Raw genomic sequence first — 16,820 nt, 5'->3', positions numbered from 1 at the left:
TCCCACGTGGAAGGTTCCAGGTGTGGTTCCTGGTGCCTCCTGAAGGGAAAATGAGCAGACACAGAGAGCACACAACGAACCGACACAGAGAGCACAAACAACGAGGGGGGTGGGGATAAATAAACAAAATAAATCTTTAAAAAAAACAACAAAACTTTGTTGGAAATGTGGTCTCCATCCCTCCACTTAAGGCCTCGGCCCGCTGGATGCCCTCTCCGCACAGCCTTCTCTGGCTCTGGAAACGGCTCTGCTCCTCGCCCCACCAGGCCAAGGGTGGTCACGGCCCGCTGCTGCTAGCCCGGGGATTCTGCAGTGTCCCTTGTGGTTTCCCTACTCCCTGCCCACACCTGTGTCAACAGACCCTTTATTAAACTCTCCTCGAATTATCCCATTTGAGCGTGCCATCTGTTTCCTGCTGGCACTCTGACTTGATGCAGATGTTTTCAGGTACTGCCTGTCCACACGCCAAAGGGGCACGTGGCCGGTGACCAGACCCCTGTGTCTCCGCTCCACTCTCGGCAGATGCACGGTCCCGCTCCTTCCTCCTGGCTGGCTGGGAAGGCCGGGACTGCAGGAAGGGACGGAGCACGTCTACCCTGGCAGCCGGCCACTGGAGGAATTTCAGCAGCCTCCAGGGACCCCCAGGCGGCTGTCTGTCTCCAGCACCGGCCTGAAGCCAGGGGCCACCGAGGACAACGGGCCCAGACGCACATGGTGGAGGGAAGGAGAGCCCTGGACAGGAATCAGAGCACCCGGGCTCTGCCTGGCTCTGGCTGGGCAGCCTCAGAAAAGACCTTTTCAGTTTCTGGGCCTCAGTTTCTTGGTCTGCACAGTGGGAGGGCGGCCTGCTGGCCTGGAGGAGTTGGAAAGGCCTAGATAAGACCTGAAGTCACTCTGCCGCCCGCATGCTTGCCCAGCCCTGAGCCACCTCACAGGAACTGTAACAAGCAGAGTCGTCATTCCCCATTTTACAACAAACTAAGGCTCAGGAGGGCAAGGCCCACGGGCTGAGAGGCAGAGGAGAATCAGATCCAGGCCTGTCTCTCTTCCCGTGGCTTCCAGAACGCCCCATCCTGGTATCCCTGCCCCCTGCCAGTCGCCCCTTACCTGTCTCCTGGTGGATTCTTCCCAGGTTTGATCCTGCGGCCCCTTCCCGCCTCGCTTCGCCACACTCCCACGTCAGGTTTTCTCAAAGCTTCGCAAGCAAGGCAGCCCAGCACGAGCCCTTGGACTCGGGCTCTAATAAAGGAAACAAGCACTTTGTAAAGCTTTATGCGTCCTTATAATGCGCTGTGGCACTCCAGTGACATCTGTCCCTTTCCATTGTCTTCGAAATACCAATCACAAGCCACTCCATTGATTTCATTAACCATTCATGCGTCTGGGCCATAAAATATAAGATCCTGGATGCTTGCTACTCAAAAGGTGGTCTTGACAACTCTTGGGACCTTGTTAGAAATGCAGATTCCCAGACCTGCTGAAATGGAATTTGCATATTATCAGGGTCCCCAGGGTATCTGTGTGCACACTAGTTTGAGAAGAGCTGTACTAGGAAGTACCGTCTATCTACTGACAATTCCCACATCTTATCTCTAGTCATAACCCTTCCCCCAGCCTTCAGACCCCTAGATGCTTACCAGGCATCTCAGACTTCACACGTCCAAAACCAGTTCCATTCTTTCTCTGCAAACTGCCCCTGCAGTTTCCCCTACACTGTCCCTCCATCTCAGATGGTGGCAGCTCCCTCCTTCTGTTGGTCAAGCCTTGGGGTTGACCTTGACTCTTTCTCTCGCACCCCACAAGAACCCACCAGCAAACCTTAGCTTCTTCAAGGTCCCAGGGTATGTGGAAACTTACCAACCCACGGCTAGCCCCTTAGTTCAAACCACCAGCCTATTTTCTCTGGAATGTTGTGGTAACCTCCTCACTGGTCTCTCCTTGCTTGCTTCCACCCTTGCTTCCCCCCATTCTCCACACTGCAAAGGGATCCTGGTAGAGCTACGTCAGATTCCCTCCCTCTCTGCTCACTGCTCTCCCCTGGCAGCCACGTCATCCAGAGCAAAAGCCAAAGCCCCTCAAATGACAGACGAGGCTCCACGGCCCTCTCCAGCCTCGCCTCCTGTCATTCTCCCCCTGTTCACTCCACCCCAGCCGTGTTGGCTTTCTTGCTGTCCCTTGAACGTGCCAGACACCTGCCTACCTCAGGGTCTTTGCACTGGCTGTTTGCGCTCCCTTAAACTCTTCCCCTCTAGATAGCCACAGGGCTTCTCCCTTTTCCTTTAAGTCTGCTGTTTGATCAGTGAGACTTTCCTTTACCATCACATTTAAAATAATCCCCTCCCTCCACCAGCAGTGTGTCCTCTGGGTATGTATCTGACACACCATGTGGTGTTTGTTTATTTTGTCTGTCTCTAGGACCCGAGCTTCGTGAGGACAAGGCCCTCGCTTTGTTCACTGCTGAATCTCCAAGTCCCCTAGAAAAGTGTCTGGCCTGTAGTAGATGTTCAGTAAATGCTTGTGGAACAAATGAATGCGCTCAGCCACTGGGCGCCCCAGAGTGGGGCTTCACAGTTCATGAGTGAGTCCCCAGGGTGTGGGTGCCAGGAGCATTCCGAGTGCAGGGACAGGGTCCCTAAAGAAGAGGAACGATGCTCCACGGCCCTGGGCAGTCACGGGTGCCGGTGGCCCCGCCGGATTCCACTCTGTTCTGGAGGAGCAGGGTCTCTCCAAGTCTCCCTCTCTTTCCCAAAGGAAGGGGCCCTGGGCCCTGGCTGCCCCCAAATCCTAGGCGATGTGGGCTTTCCTGCTGAAACCTGCTGCCCAAGGTCTGAGGAAGCCATGAAGAACCTCTGATTTGTAAAGGTTTTGAGTTCAGAGAAGGGGAAACTGAGACCCAAGACAGGGAGGGACTCATCCGGCACCCTACCAGCGCTGGTGGGCGGCGCAGGCACGGGCCCCTGCACCAGAACCTCAGGGAGGGGCGGAACAAGGCGGGGCAGGTGAGGCTCTAGCACTGTGCCCCTGCCCGGCTGTGTGACCTGGGGCAAGCCACACAACCTCTCTGGGCCTGCTTCCCTAGCAAGGAAGACCTGGGCTCTCAGGCCGCGCATGTCCAGTCGGTCTCCTGGCCCCCCACCCCTCCGAGCCCCCGCATCGTGGAGCCGCCAGGCCTTCCTGTTTACTCGCAGCCCCTCTCGCGGCTGGGAGGCGGCAGCTTGGCCTCCTCTGCTCCCTGCTTCCTTCCTCTCCCACTTCAGTGCCTCCGGCCCCGGCCCTCGGGGCCACCCAGGCCAAGTCATGGGGGCTCAGTCCAGAGGGGCATCTGAGGCCATCTCCCACCCCTCCACCCCCCGTGGGGCCGTCCCCGAGAGCACGCCCTCTCCGAGGCCCTGATAGAGGCACTGATCCCGCAGGTGGCCGGGAAAGCCCAGCACCCTGAAACAAGCCGCTGCCCGGCAGGTCCCGAGAGACCAGGAGGGTGTGACCGGATGGACGGGCTCGGATCCAAAGCCCCGCCCCGCGCGCCTCTGCGCCCGCCGGTGGGGGTGGGCCACAGGCTGACCCTAGAGGTGGCCCCACACCTTTCCGTCCTCTCCACTCCTCCCCGCCCCCTGGACTCCCGCCGCCTCTGGCTCCCCCTGCCCTGCCTCGGCAGAGCAGCCGTGGGGGCTCTCGGGGAGGTGCCCACAAGAGCCGGGGACTCAGCACCCAAGCCAGACCGGCTGAATCCGAGGGGACCTTTCAACAAGACCTCAGGAGGTGTGCCTGACCCTTAGGGCCGGGCGCGCTGCAGACCTGACTGTCCCACCAGGTTTTCAAACCTTCCAGGAACAACGCCTCCTCTGTAGTCTTGCCCCACATGCTTAACTTGAATCCATGAAGCCTTTCCAACTGGTTTCCAGCTTCCTAGGGATTCGGGGATGGACGAGCAAGGAAAGCGACACCACGAGGAAGCCGCAGGCCAATCTGGAAGGAGGCGTTTCCTGCTGGCCGCCTGCCCCTCCACAGGCCAGTGCGATGACGGGAGGGGCTGTTCTAGATTAAAAGCGATTTGACAGACACCGCAACCAAGCGTAGCGTGTGGCCCTGGAGTGCATCTTGGTGTGAGCAAACCAGCGGAGAGACACACTTTGGGGACGACTGGGAAAATTTGCATGTGGACTGACTTTTAGTTATTATGGTATTAGAGTCACTGAACCCCTGAGTTGTGGTTATATAGGGAAATGCCCTTATTTTTTAGAGTCAGGCTGAAGTATAGAGGAATGAACTTTCTTCGTTTCTTTACTATTCTTTGTACTAATTTGTAATTTACAAATACTTTGGCAGAAGAAAAAAATTAAGTGTGGAAAATTGAAAATTAACAACTGCTACATGCCAAGGACAGAGATGGACATTCATTAAACTATTTTCTCCAGTTTTCAGTTTGTTTGAAATTTTTCATTAAAAACAAAAGCAAAACTCTAAGTCTCTCACTATCCTCAGGAGAAACGCCACATACTTGGGCCAATGTTTAAGGCCTGGCAACTCTGACCCCTACCACCTGCCAGGCTTGTCCCCAGTTTGCTTTTCAGTCCCCTTGAGATCTCAGCCCTCCCCATACCAAGCAGGCCCTCTCCACCTCTGAGGCTCTGCCTAGCTGTTCCCTCTACCCTTCCATGCTGTGTCAACATGAACTCCTAGATATCTGCAAAGCCCCACTTGAGTGACAGCCCAAGGAACCTCCTACCTGCCAGGGACTCCTCTGAGCAGTGTGCACTGAGCCACCAGACCTGGTCTCAGCTAGTAGGTCCACTGGGGATTTGTGAACACGGGTCCCCCACCCCTCTTGCAAGGAGCCACATCATAGGGGGTCAGAGGGCCACCAGGAAATATTTGCTGAATGAATAAGTGTGCATGAAGGAAATTCTCAAAAAAAGTTTATGGTAGCAAGGGTGGGGTGGCGATTTACTGGAGCTTTTAAGCTTTTGGTGTTCCTCAAGTGTTTATCAAAGAAAGCTCATATTTATTTTGTTTTTTTAAGATTTATTTTTTATTTATTTCTCTCCCCTTCTTCCCCCCACCCCTGCCCCATTGTCTGCTCTCTGTGTCCATTCGTTGTGTGTTCTTCTGTGTCCACTCGCATTCTTGTCCGCAGCACTGGGAATGTGTGTCTTTTCGTTGTGTCATCTTGCTCCATCAGTTCTCTGTGCATGCAGTGCCACTCCTGGGCAGGCTGCGCTTCTTATGCATGGAGAGGCTCTCCTTACGGGGCGCACTCCTTGCACATGGGGCTCCCCCACGCGGGGGACACCCCTGTGTGGCAGGGCACTCCTTGCGCACATCAGCACTGCGCATGGGCCAGCTCCACACGGGTCAGGAGCCCAGGGTTTGAACGCTGGGCCTCCCATGTGGTAGGCAGACGCTCCATCAGTTGAGCCAAATCTGCTTCCCGAGGAGGTTTATATTTAAACAAATAAATTGATTCTGTGGTGAGTAGTTTGGGTCAGCTTAGGTTTTCATAAACTGGGACCTGCCTGAATTAATAAAATTATAATAAATATTAAGATAATATTAACCATTTGCCAGGTGGATTTCTCTTGCTCTTTATCATCTTTGGCATGTTTTTCCACTCATCCTCTCACTGACTGTCAGACCCCATGAGGTAGAAATAGTGTGTGTGAATGTGTGTGTGAGAGAGTATGTGAGGGAAAGCATGTGTGTGTGTGTGTGTGTGTGTGTGTGTAAAAGAGAGAGAGAGGGAGGGAGGGAAGGAGGGAGTTAGGCCATTCTGCCAGTTGCATCGTCACGAGCGAGAGGAGAGAGGCAGCGAGCTGGGACCCCTGAGCTTGCTGCTCACCCCCCACCCAGGCTGATGGGAGGAACGGGAGCCCAGCTGCAGCGCAGGTGGGAGCGCCCTCCCCCGCAGCCCCCGGGACGATGGCTCTCCTGGTCTGGTGGAGCACGACCCTCCCCACGATGACCGCCTTCGTCTAGCTCCCCTGACCTGTCATTTATTTCATGTTCTTCCAAGAGACACACCTCTTGTAACTCAAATTTATTTTAAAGGAAACTCTAAATCACTAATGCAAATGGAAAACCAGCCCCACCTGCCATAGATAGATGGGGACAGAAAATGGGCACGATCACCCCCAAACGGCGAGATTTCCTTCCAGCCGGGGTGTGGCTGCCGCGGGCCGGGCCGGGCCTCTGCTCTCGGCTTTACAGGGAGGCCGGTGGGCTGGAGAGGACTCGGGGACTCGTGGGCGCCAAATGGAGCCTTTCTCCATGACGGGGTCCAAGAGTGAAAGAGAAGAGCGCGGGGCACGTCGTTCTCCCGGGGCATGTGGGCCTCCCCTGCCCCCAAATATCTCCGGTCCCCCACACTGCGGGACAGGCTGCTCGAGCCCTCAGTGCCCACAGGGTGTGTCAGCCTGCCAACTGCCAGCTTATCTCCTGTGCTCAGTACGTCCTCACGCCAACCTTGAGGAGCGGCCAGGGGGGGCACTGAGCCCCTTCTACAGATTTGGAAATGCGCTCAGAGAGGGCCTGTCGGGGCCTGTCCAGGGCCACCCAGAGGAGGTCCTGCAGGCCTCGCTGGCTCGAGAGGCTGCGCCTGCCCTCACAGCCCCGCTCGGTCAGGACGCCCTTCTCAGGCCCCAGAGCCTCCTGCACCCGGGGTAACTGGCGGGCAATTCGTGGCCCTCTTAGCCTCCTGAGGTGTGTTGTCCCCACCACCCAGGAAGCGCCGGGGAGGGGCCGGCAGGGGGGACCCGCTGACCTTGCAGCCCTCTACAACCCGGCAGGGGTTGGCCCAGATTAACTGCTCAGGAATAAAGGATGAGGGAAAACACACTCAGAGCCATGAGGGTCCAGGTCCAAGGTCACACAGCGAGGACACAGAGACGCCCAGTCTGCCTGACCACACGTTCCCGAGAGCAAGGACCTTGCCTCTTGGCCCCTGCCAGGCCCCAGGCCTCGCACAGCCTGGGACCCGGGGTCTCTGGAAGGGGTGGCTGGCTCAGGCGGGCTGAGGGGTCCTGGAAGGAAAGGGAGGACGAGGTGCTGGGGGCGCAAAGCTGGGGCGAATGAATCATGGGTCGACTCTGATTGGAAACAAAGAAAAAGGAGTACAAGCAAATGTCCTTGGAAATTCCTTTAGTGCTCCGCTGTCCATGAAAACAGGATAAAGTAGCTTCCTCTGTCTGTGCTCCAGCCGGGTGGGGTGGAGGCGCTGGGTTCAGGCCAGGGCCGCCTGCGATCACAAGAGGGCTGGGGGCGGGGCTCTGGCCTGGGGAAGGGGCCCCAGGCGCAGCTACTTCAGGGCGTCCAGATGGGTGCAGACCTGGGAGAAGACACTGTCCACGGAGCCTTCAGCATTGACCTGCGGGGGAGACGTGCCGTGAGGGGCCGGCCGCTTGGGAGGGCTTCCGACAGCCCCACGCAGGGGAGGGCTGGGTGGGCCCTGCCAAGGCACAGGGAGGGACAGACTGACCTCCCCAGTGGAGGCCAGGCCTGGCTCCCCAAGTCCAGCCATAGTGGATGGCACCTTCTATTGAGTAGAAGTAGGTGGGGAAACCGAGGCTCAGAGAGGGTGGCTGGCCCAAGGTCACACAGCAAGCTGAGACAGAGCAGGGCAAGAACCCTTGTTTCCTGGGGCTCCCCTCGGGCCCAGGGGTGGGCGCACCTTGCGCACGATGCCGCGTTTCTCGTAGAAGGCGATGACGGGTTCTGTGGCCTTGTAGTATGTTTCCAGTCGCTTCTTGATGGTCTCCTCGTTGTCATCCACACGCCCACTGGTCTCCCCTCGCTTCAGGAGCCGCTGGGTCATGGTCTCGGCGCCTGCGTCCACATACAGCAGCAGTGTGGGCTGTCCGATCTGCAGGCAGAGGGCCACGTCACGGGGGCCCCAATCCTGCCCCCCAGGCCATCTCCTCCCCATCTTCCCACCTCTGAGGCCCACTCGGACCTTCAAACCCTTCTCCAAGGCAGCCTAGAACCAATCTGCCCTGCCACTCCCCCGCTCAGAGTTCTTCCATGGCTCCCCAGTTGCCTCCAAGAGAGTTGGAATTCTTGACCTGGCTTACAAGGGTTCACATGGTTGGACCCCGTGCTCCCCACCTCATCCCATGCCATTTGCCCCTTTGGTCTCCTTGTTTCAGACACACTGGCTTTCTGTCTGTTCTAGGCTCTCGCCTTCCCATGCCTGGACTTGGCTCGTGCTGTCCCCTCTGCCAGGAGCTCTTACCCTCAAAGTCCTTCTGAACCCACTCACCTCGAATAGCCCCCCTCCTGCAGCTTTCAGCTTCACTTCTTCAGGGCAGCCCGCCCACCCAGCCCCCCATGACATGCTCTTCCAGCCCCCTTTATTTTGCCCTCCAGGATGTCGCACGAAGGCCTCTGGATATTTATTTAATGCCCCTCTCCCCAGCGAGGCCGTAAGCCGCTCAGGCCATGGCGGCTCAGCAAAGGGATGAGAGAAGAGTGAAGGGGTGCTACCGCGGCCTCAGGCCTGGGGACAGGATGCCCACACGCCCACCCCCTCCCCGAGAGCCTCTGACTTTTCAGCTGGGCCTGGCAAGCACAAGGCAGGCCTTCGGTTTCAGACTGATATGGACTCCAGCCTCGCTTGCCTCTGCCACTTGGCAGCTGTGTGACCTTGGGCAAGTCACGTGCCCTCACTGGGCTTCAGTTTTCTTGGTTGTAAAAGTGTCTAATACTTGACCCCACAGGGAGGGCAGCTCCCGCCAGGCTCTGACCCAAGACCTCACCAGCGACCCCCGACAGCCTCTCAGGTGCTCCCATCTTACAGGTGAAAGGGAGTGGCAAAGGCCGGGCCCAGTACGACCCCCAGGCCACCTGCTCAGCGTCCTCCACCAGCTGCTGCGCTCCCCCACAACACAGCCGCGGCCTCTGACGCCGCTGAGTCTCCAGCGCCCTTTGCAGCAGGCTCCTTCTGCAGCCGGGACAGCTGGCCTCGGGCCGGCAGGGGTGGGCCACGGTGAGCTCTAGCTGAGCGTCCTGCTCGCAGGCCCGGCTGGAGTTCTGGCCGGGGGGCTGTTTCCCGGCCAGAAGAGTGGGCATCAAGCCTGGGGAGTCAGCGCTGGGCACCGCCGCCCCCTGGAGGGCTCGGGCCCCTTAGCCAGGGCGAGCAAACCCCACCCCCAGGGCTGCCCTTCCTCCACCAGAGAGGCCCTGGCGCCCCCTGCTGTCCAGAGCCAAGAAGACCGGCTGCCTGCACGCCAGAGGCAGCGACGGACAGGAGCGGGTCCTGCGCTCAGCCCACCACCCTCAGCAGTGCCCACCAGAGCCTCTGGATATGGGGACTTCCCGGAGGCAGGCCCTGAAGCTCGGAGGTGACATCACAAGCTGGTGAGTGTGGGCCAGGACAGGGGTCCTCCAGGACCACAGCCTCCTCTGAAGGAAGCCCAGGTAGAGCATCTGAGGCCCAGGGCAGGGCAGATGTTTTCTTGAGGTCACACAGCCATGAAAACCCAGTCCCCTGCCACAGAACGAGGCTCAAAGCCACGGAGGCCCAAGGTCGGCCCAGCCTCGTGGGGAGTGGGGACTGTGTAGGGTCAGGGGACCATAGCCCACTGAGAAGCCCCCCCGAGGCCTGGCAGGAGCCCTCTGCCAGGAAGCCCTCCCTGATTCCTTCCCCCATCCTGCTGACCTCTTCCTCCTAGGCCTGAGCAGCCTCACCTGTTTCCCCCATACAGCCTTGAGACAGCAGAGGTGCAGTGTGTGCATGAGAGTGTGTGCCCATGTCTGTGTGCGTGCCGCACCTGTGTACCTGCGTGAGCCTGAGCTCTACGCATGCACACACGCTGTGAGCACGGGCGCAGCGGGCCTGTGTGTAAGTGGACACGTGCTTGTGTGCATGTGTGTGCCTGGAGGGGGTCTCCCCTCTGTGGAAGGTTTCCCCAGCGGGCACCCGTCCCGGGAAGCTCAGCACCATCAGCCTCAAGGCCTGCTCTTCCCAGCCAGGCTCCCCAAGCTCCCTGGGAGGAGCCTGGACCCCCCTCCCTGGCATTCAAGGCCTCCAGCCAGGCCTGGACCTTCCTCCACCACATGAGCCCTGGGCGCCCCACCCCGCACATTCTGTCTTACGTACACAGGCCTTACCCTCCTTAATCTGTCTCTCCCCATTTTGCAGATGGGGAGACTGAGGCTCAGAGAGGCAGAATGACAGGTCCAAGGTCTTAAGTGGCTGAGGTGGAACCTAGGCCGAGGTCTGTGAACGCCCTAGCCTGGTGCTTCCCCTTCCTCTGGGCCTCTTCTTCCAGGAAGTCTTCTCTGACTTCCCGTCCTACCCAGGCCAAACCTCTGCCTCCCCTCCACACACTCTGGAATCCATCTCTCTCTCTTTCTCTCTGCCCAGCCCTCCCAGAACTCTCTCTGTCCTCCACAGCAGCCTCTGCCTGGCTGCCCCACATCGCAGCTCCCCGAGGGTTGGTGCGCTCAGGCGGATGCCTTACCCTCCGCTCAAACTCCTCTCCCTGCTGGACTTCCCGGGGGTAGCCGTCGATCAGGAAGCCTTTGGAAATATCTACTTTGGCCACCATGGCGTCTCGGAGCATGTCCAACACTGTCTCCTGGGGGTGCATAAAAAGGAGGGCGCTGGGTTCCTCCTCTCCACCCCTCCTCTGGGCCTTTGCTGGTGCTGGCCCCACCACCTGAAGGCCCTCTCCCTCTCCGGGAAGTCTTCTTGAACTGTGAAGACCTGGATTCATTGATTGATCGAGTCATTCATTCTTTCACTCAACATTTAACGAGTCCCTCCTCCCAGCCAGGCCCTGTCCTGGACCCTGCTGTGAATGAGACAGTGCCCTCAGGAAACTCAGCCTTGTGAAGGGACAGCTACACAGAGGGCTGATCAATTTCCAAGCATGACACAGGCTGTGTGGAAACGTAGGGGGCCACTGCAGTATACTATGGAGGGGGTATCTTGGCCCAAATCTGAGGAGTCAGGGGGGAGGTCTGAACGCTGGGGAGGAGAGAACATTCCAGGCAGGAAGAAGTTTGGTGAGTTTCAGAGTCAGAAAGGCCAGGGTGGCTAGGGGGAGAGAGCGAGGGGAGGGTGGGCAGGGTGAGGCTGGAGGGGATGGCACGGCAGGGGCCTGCAGGGGCCAGGAGGGTCTTGGGAGCTTACGGAAGGACCTTCCTGCCGAGAGCAATTGGGAGCCACAGGAGGGTGCAGAGCCAGGGGGGGACTTGGTCAGCCTTGCCAGTGCATCATGGGCTTTGTTGGCTGAGGCCCACTCAGGACCACCTCCCCCCTCCCCCTACCCCACCGGAACCCACTCACCAGTGGCACAAGCTGCCCCTTCTCCATGATTTCCGACAGCATCTTGCCCCGCGCTGAGCCTGAGCTGACCTCGGCCCGCAGGAGGTCCCCCGTGGAGAGGTGGGTGTAGCCATACTTCTGGACGATCTTCTCACACTGGGTGCCCTTCCCCGAGCCAGGCCCACCTGCAAGCATCCACTCACTCGGTGCCGAGGCACAGGCCCCGGGCGCCCCCCAACTGGGGCAGGGGGGCCAGAGCTCCCACCAGCGCCAGCTCCTCCTGCCCCGCGGCCCTGCTGCCTCCCGCCTGCCTTCCACTCACCCACCACAAAGATGATCTTGGTTTTTTTCAGCTTCTCTGTGGGAGAGAAAAGGGGAGCACAGCTCAGTCACTCTCTTGACAAACAGCCAGAGACACCTCTCGAGTACCAGGCCCAGTGCTGGGCCCCAGGCCCCAACGACAGACACAGCTCAGGCTCCTGTCGGGAGGCAGACAAATTACAGCCCAGAGTGAGCAGCGATGGGGCGGGGAAGGCTCGGAGACCGGGATTCGGGGCGAGGGACGGGCAAAGGCAGAGGCTAGAGGCCAGGGCCTGGCAGGACAGGCCGTGAGGCTGGCCCCAAGGGGCTTGGGTGCAAGCCCCGTGGCCTCTCCCCGTGGGTGGCTGGACTTCAGGGGCAGGGTCACCTCTAGCCTTGGAGTCTTCCTTAAAGCGGGGATCCGTCGTCGAGCAGCAGGCCCCCATGTCCCGTTCTGCTGTGTCCCCAGCCTTTCCCCTGCCAGGCCCTGGCCCTGCCCATCGCCTGCCTTCCAGGGGCGGCACTAATGTGGACTTGGCAACCGCAACTTACGTTGCTATGGAGACGGTTGCCAAGGAGGAGGCCTGTGGTGGGCATGTGGAACCCTTGCCCGGAGAGGAAGGCGAATTTACGTTCCAACCTCGGTGTCGCCAGCCCTTAGGAGTGAGCAAGACCGCTGCCCCACTTAACGAGGGAAATGGAGGCCTTGAGGGCAGGACCTGCTGATGGGGGTAGCGGATCCGCGAACGGAACCCAGGCCTCTCTTCCCAGGCTGCCTGTCCAAGATTTCTGAAGCCTGGGAATTAGAAGCTGGCTGTGTCCCACCTTGCTGTGTGACCTGGGAAAGAAGTTCCTGGCCCTCTCTGGTTCTCTGCCCCTGCCGCAATGAGGGGGTGAGCCTGGCAGCTCCCGGGGCCCTCCAGCTGAGTTGTGGTTCCTGGGGGGGGGGCCGGCAGAAGAGCGACTCCTGCTCTGGGCTCCCTTGTCTCAGGGGGTGGAAGGAGGACAGCACCCCAGGGGTGGTGGATTTCCAGAGCCCCGGGGGGTGGAAGGGTGAGCGCTGGCTTCAGGCAGCAGCCAAGCCCACTGAGCTCCTCCAAGAGCCGCCCAGGCCGAGGCCCGGTGCCAGGGCTGGGATGGGCGGTGCTGCTGGCGGCCAGGGCGGGCCCAGCTTGGGCTCTGCCCGCCCCACGTTTCCCTCCAGATCCCGGCCCAGAAGAGCCGGGAGGCCCAAGACATCCTCCAGGTGGATGGTGGGGAAACTGAGTCCCAGAAGAGGGCAGGAACTGGCCTAGTTCTCATTAGACTCCTCGGTTTGCACACCTGGGGTCCGCACAGGACAGGTCACCCCTCCCCAGTCCCACCCTCCCTGGGAAGAGGCAAGGACTCCGAGCTCTATAAATAAATACCAACACAGGAGGTGAGCCGTGGGGCCCTCAGGGGGCTCAGGGAGGCCTCGTCTCTTCTAAACTTAATCTTGGAGCAGGCGCCTACGGGCCTCAAGAGGATGCTGGAGGCCCCCGGCCGTGCTCCCCCATCCCTGGCAACCCCAGAGCCTCCTCCAACCCCTCCCAGAACGTGTCCCTGAGAGCGGGCCTCCTGGACAGGTGGGCTGCGGAGCCCAGACGGCCGGCAGGACAGGGGAAGAGCCCGCGTACCTTCCATCGCGCCCAGGTCCAGGGGGCCGGGTCAGCACTCTGCAAGACAGGGGCGCAGGCGGGGCGGGTGAGGATCCGCTCCCCCCCACCGCCGCTTCTGCCGGGCCAGGCGCCCAGGGTGGCAGGGTGGGCCCCAGGCCGCCACCAGCTCTGCGGGCAGAGGGAGTGGCCGGGGGCCCCGGAGGGCCCAGGAGGCAGGAGACCTTGGGAGAGTCGCTCTTCCGCTCTGGGTTCCTCACCTGTCACCGAGGGCAGCAGGGACCGCCCACCTGCCCTGTCCGCACGGCCGGCCGTGGCAAGGCCAGCAAGGGCGGCACGGAGGGGCTCTCAGCCTCAGCTGCAGCTGCTGAGCCGCTCCCCTCGTAACTCCTGGAAACTGGGCGTGGGCCAGCGTCACCCGGGAACCCTGACAACCCTCCCCAGGGCCAGGAGGCGGGGCAGGGCGGCGCCCGTCACTGTCTGTCTGGAACGGATGTCCTCCTCTGGAAGGGGTTTGGAAGGAGGACTGTCCCGAGCCTCCCACCTGGACAGGGATCTCTGCGGCCCTCAAGGTGACACCGCCCCAGTGTCTCACTGGTGGGCAGGGCCGCCTGCTCTGCCCCGCTCTGCCCGTTGAAGACCCGGCCCCGCCGACACCCTCCCCCTTCCCTCAAAGCAACGTCAATCACTCCTTCCACACGCATCCCTGGAGGGACCGCCCTCCGCCCCTCCTTCCCACCAGTGGCTTCAGAATCAGTCTGGGGCCTTTGGCCTCCTCTCGCTCCCCACCCACAAGCCCTCCCCAGGGGCACCAGCAGCCATCAGGTTTCCCTTGGCCTCGACCCTTGACCCTCGACCCTTGACCCTCAAGTCCGACCAGCATCCTCCTCCTGGGACCTCCGACCCAGGCCTTTCACTTTGGGCTTCAGACTCCAAGGACCCCCATCTCTCCCCAGCCCCGCATGTCCACGGCCCCCAAACAGGCACGTGGCAAACCTACAGGTCCCTCAGGCACTGAACAGCCCCTCCTGCGTCCCCAGTTCTGTGCCCTGATGACTAAGCCGGAGACCCCAGGTCAGTGTGGACACGTCCCTCATACCCCACGTCCGCCCCGCACCCCGAGGGCAGACCTCCAGTTCTCTGCTCAGTGCCACTTCCCTGTTCCAAGAAGGAGCAAGGGGCTGCGAGCCTCCCTGCCGCCAGCCCCTACCCGCAATCCCCCCGAAGTCTCTGACAAGCCTCTGCCCAGCTCACTCGCCTCCTTAGAACCCCGACTGGGTCCCCCTCGGCTCTCAGGATAAAGCCTGGGCCACTTAACGCAGCTGCCAGGCCCCCTTGGCCTGCTTGGAACAGCCTTGCCTACTGCGATTTCACGCTGCGAACGCCCCTCAGTGCTGCCATTGTCCCCAAAGCCCACGATGCTCAGGCACCTTTGCCCAACTCACGGACGTGTCACCCCCTTCAGGAGCTGCTCCGGGGCCGGGCGCCTAGTACGACCTTAAACAGCTGTGCTGACTGTGCCCGCTCATCGAGGGGCAGGAATTAGAGACGCTTTTCCTGCTGAGTGTGCTGAAGGAGGGGTAGAGCTGCCAAGAGCCCCCGAGCAGCTGGCCAGGGACGGCCTGCAGCGGCGCCCCGAAGAGCGGCCTAGACCCCACCCTGCCCCCTCCCGGTAACCTAAGCCCCTCGGTCTCCTGGCACCTACCACTTCCTTGGCCCAAAATTACTTGGGTCATGAGGGAGCTTCACCAAGTCCAGGGGGCCAGGGTGGGGTTGGATTACAGGCTTAGCACCCAGGCCTTATAAGGCCCACGGGTCGGGGCCCCAGCAACTCCTAGTAAGACCAGTGGTCTGCCGAGCGCCTGGGAGCTGAGGCCCAGAGGGACAGTGACCTAATCCATCCCAAAGCAGGGCCGGGCAAGGCCCGGGTCTCCCAGCTCCTGTCCCATGGCCAGCCTGCCCAGGGGTTGGTGACAGACTTGTGTACAAACCCCAACTCCATCACTCAGCTGTGTGACCTTGAGCAGCGGGTGACCCCTCTCTGGCCTGCACCAAGGCCCCTTGCCTGCTACCGCTGAAGAGTCCAGAGTGGGTAGCTGAGCAGTGCTACAGGAAGGGCCTGTGCGTGGGCCCCAGGGCTCCTGCAGAGCCCCTGCCCTTCCAGGGGTGTGGGCAGGAGGTCAAACAGCCAGGGGACTTCCTGTCCCCCCAACACTCAAAGTCATATGACAGGGCGGCCCCTCCAGGCACACAGGCTGCCCCTGCCCAGGTCCTTTGGGGGCAGGGAGCCAGGCCACCGTCCTGCCTCCGGGGGTCCCAGTTGGGACGTGCCAAGGGCAGGAATCTGGAGTCCCTGGAGCACCAGTCAGGACAAAGGGGTGACTGTCTAGGAGCCTGGGAGGGGCTGCAACACGCACACACACGCATCCCGGGACCTGTGGCTATAGCTGTGCAAATACGCACAGATCACAGCTATGGATACAAACACAGACACAAAAACCCAAGGATACCCTGGCACTCACAAACGCACCCGCACCTCCTCCCCTCAGGTGCGCCTCCCCCACTCTCCTCAAGGGCGCCCACGCACACACGCACAGACACGTACACGGCACACACTGACCTGGGGGAGGGGTGCGGGTGGGCGCCAGGGGCCAGTGTGTGCCCTGCCCGTCTTCCGCTGGCCGCCTGCAAAGGCGACTATTTATAAGGCTGTCAGCGCGCGGCATGCCGGGAGCCAGCGCTCCGCGATGGCAGGGAGGGAGGGAGAGCGAGCAGACAGGGAAGGGAGGGGGACTGGACCTGAGAGGAGCCCTGCTGGGAGGCCAGAGCAAGCCTGCCCCCCACCCCCCACCGTGCACCCCAGGTGGCTGCGCCTGCACACGTGCACTTCTCTCTAGACTGCGGAGGGTTTCCCATCCCTCTCTCCCATAGGACAGCTGGGGAAGGTGAGGCCAGAGAGGAGAGGCTTTTTGCACAAGATGCCATAGCGACTTAGTGGCAGAAAGAGGCCAAAACCGGGGGTCGGGGAATAGAGCTGTGGACGCTGGGGCGTTTGCCAGCCAGACCCATCCCCCAGCCCCGCCTCAGGTTCTTCCCAGAGGCCCCTGAGTGACGAGCCGCCAGGAAGGGGCCTGTGAGCTCCCTGGGACCCCAAGCACTCACGTGTACACCTTTTCCTGGTTGGCGCCTGGAATCGAATCGCAGAGAAGCAGCCCCGCCCCTAGGGAGCGCCTCTCCAAGCTGCCAGCCAGGTGAGAGCTAGGATGGGGGGTGTTCAGAACGCTGTGGGTGCAAATGGGGTTTGAGTAATCCTGATGAAAAGGAACAGCTCCCATTAAGTGGGCACTCTGTGTGCCAGGAGCTGGGTGGAGCACTGCGCTTACTCCATGTCTGTAACTCCTTGAACAGAGGGGAGTCAAGTGAGGTTCAGAGACCTAAAATAGGTTGCTTGAGGTTCCCAGGTTCATACTATCATCCATGCTTATCTAGCATTTTGCACTGAGGCTGGCACACGGTAGTAGATGGGCAATAAATGTAGCAGGGCAGGGATGGGAGCTCACGCCCTTGACCATATTACGTCCTTGATGGCAGCAGCTCCAAATGGCAGGGGGAGTTAAATG

At 60.5% G+C, this 16,820-nt stretch overlaps 1 protein-coding gene across 4 annotated transcripts; it reads right to left on the bottom strand.

Moving 5' to 3' along the window:
- Positions 1-7,117: 7,117 nt before the first annotated feature.
- On the bottom strand, positions 7,118-15,944 carry AK1 (adenylate kinase 1). 4 transcript variants are annotated; one of them, XM_004453052.5, is made up of 7 exons: positions 15,821-15,944; positions 13,222-13,260; positions 11,586-11,621; positions 11,285-11,448; positions 10,455-10,571; positions 7,664-7,855; positions 7,118-7,360 (listed from the first exon to the last, which is right to left on the bottom strand). In XM_004453052.5, the coding sequence occupies exons 2-7, from the start codon at positions 13,226-13,228 to the stop codon at positions 7,292-7,294; spliced, it is 585 nt and encodes a 194-aa protein (XP_004453109.1). In that variant the 5' UTR covers positions 13,229-13,260; positions 15,821-15,944; the 3' UTR covers positions 7,118-7,291. The 4 variants fall into 4 exon arrangements, with proteins under 4 accessions (XP_004453109.1, XP_004453112.1, XP_004453111.1 ...); XM_004453055.5 differs by lacking the exon at positions 15,821-15,944 and adding an exon at positions 14,646-14,667; XM_004453054.5 differs by lacking the exon at positions 15,821-15,944 and adding an exon at positions 14,631-14,652.
- Between the last annotated feature and the right edge of the window lie 876 nt (positions 15,945-16,820).

The sequence above is a fragment of the Dasypus novemcinctus genome, chromosome 8 (assembly GCF_030445035.2).
Source record: "Dasypus novemcinctus isolate mDasNov1 chromosome 8, mDasNov1.1.hap2, whole genome shotgun sequence".
NCBI lineage: Eukaryota > Metazoa > Chordata > Mammalia > Cingulata > Dasypodidae > Dasypus > Dasypus novemcinctus.
Note: the sequence above shows the minus strand (reverse complement) of the source record. Positions and strands in the feature narration are given on the sequence as shown.

Bases quoted from the DNA above. Each gene is read 5' to 3' on its own strand.
- AK1 (XM_004453052.5), bottom strand. The intron at 11,449-11,585 runs GTGAGTGGAAGG...GGATGCTTGCAG, and splicing joins CAAGATCATCTTTGTGGTGG to GTGGGCCTGGCTCGGGGAAG. The intron at 7,856-10,454 runs GTAAGGCATCCG...CTCTGCCTGCAG, and splicing joins GAGAGGAGTTTGAGCGGAGG to ATCGGACAGCCCACACTGCT.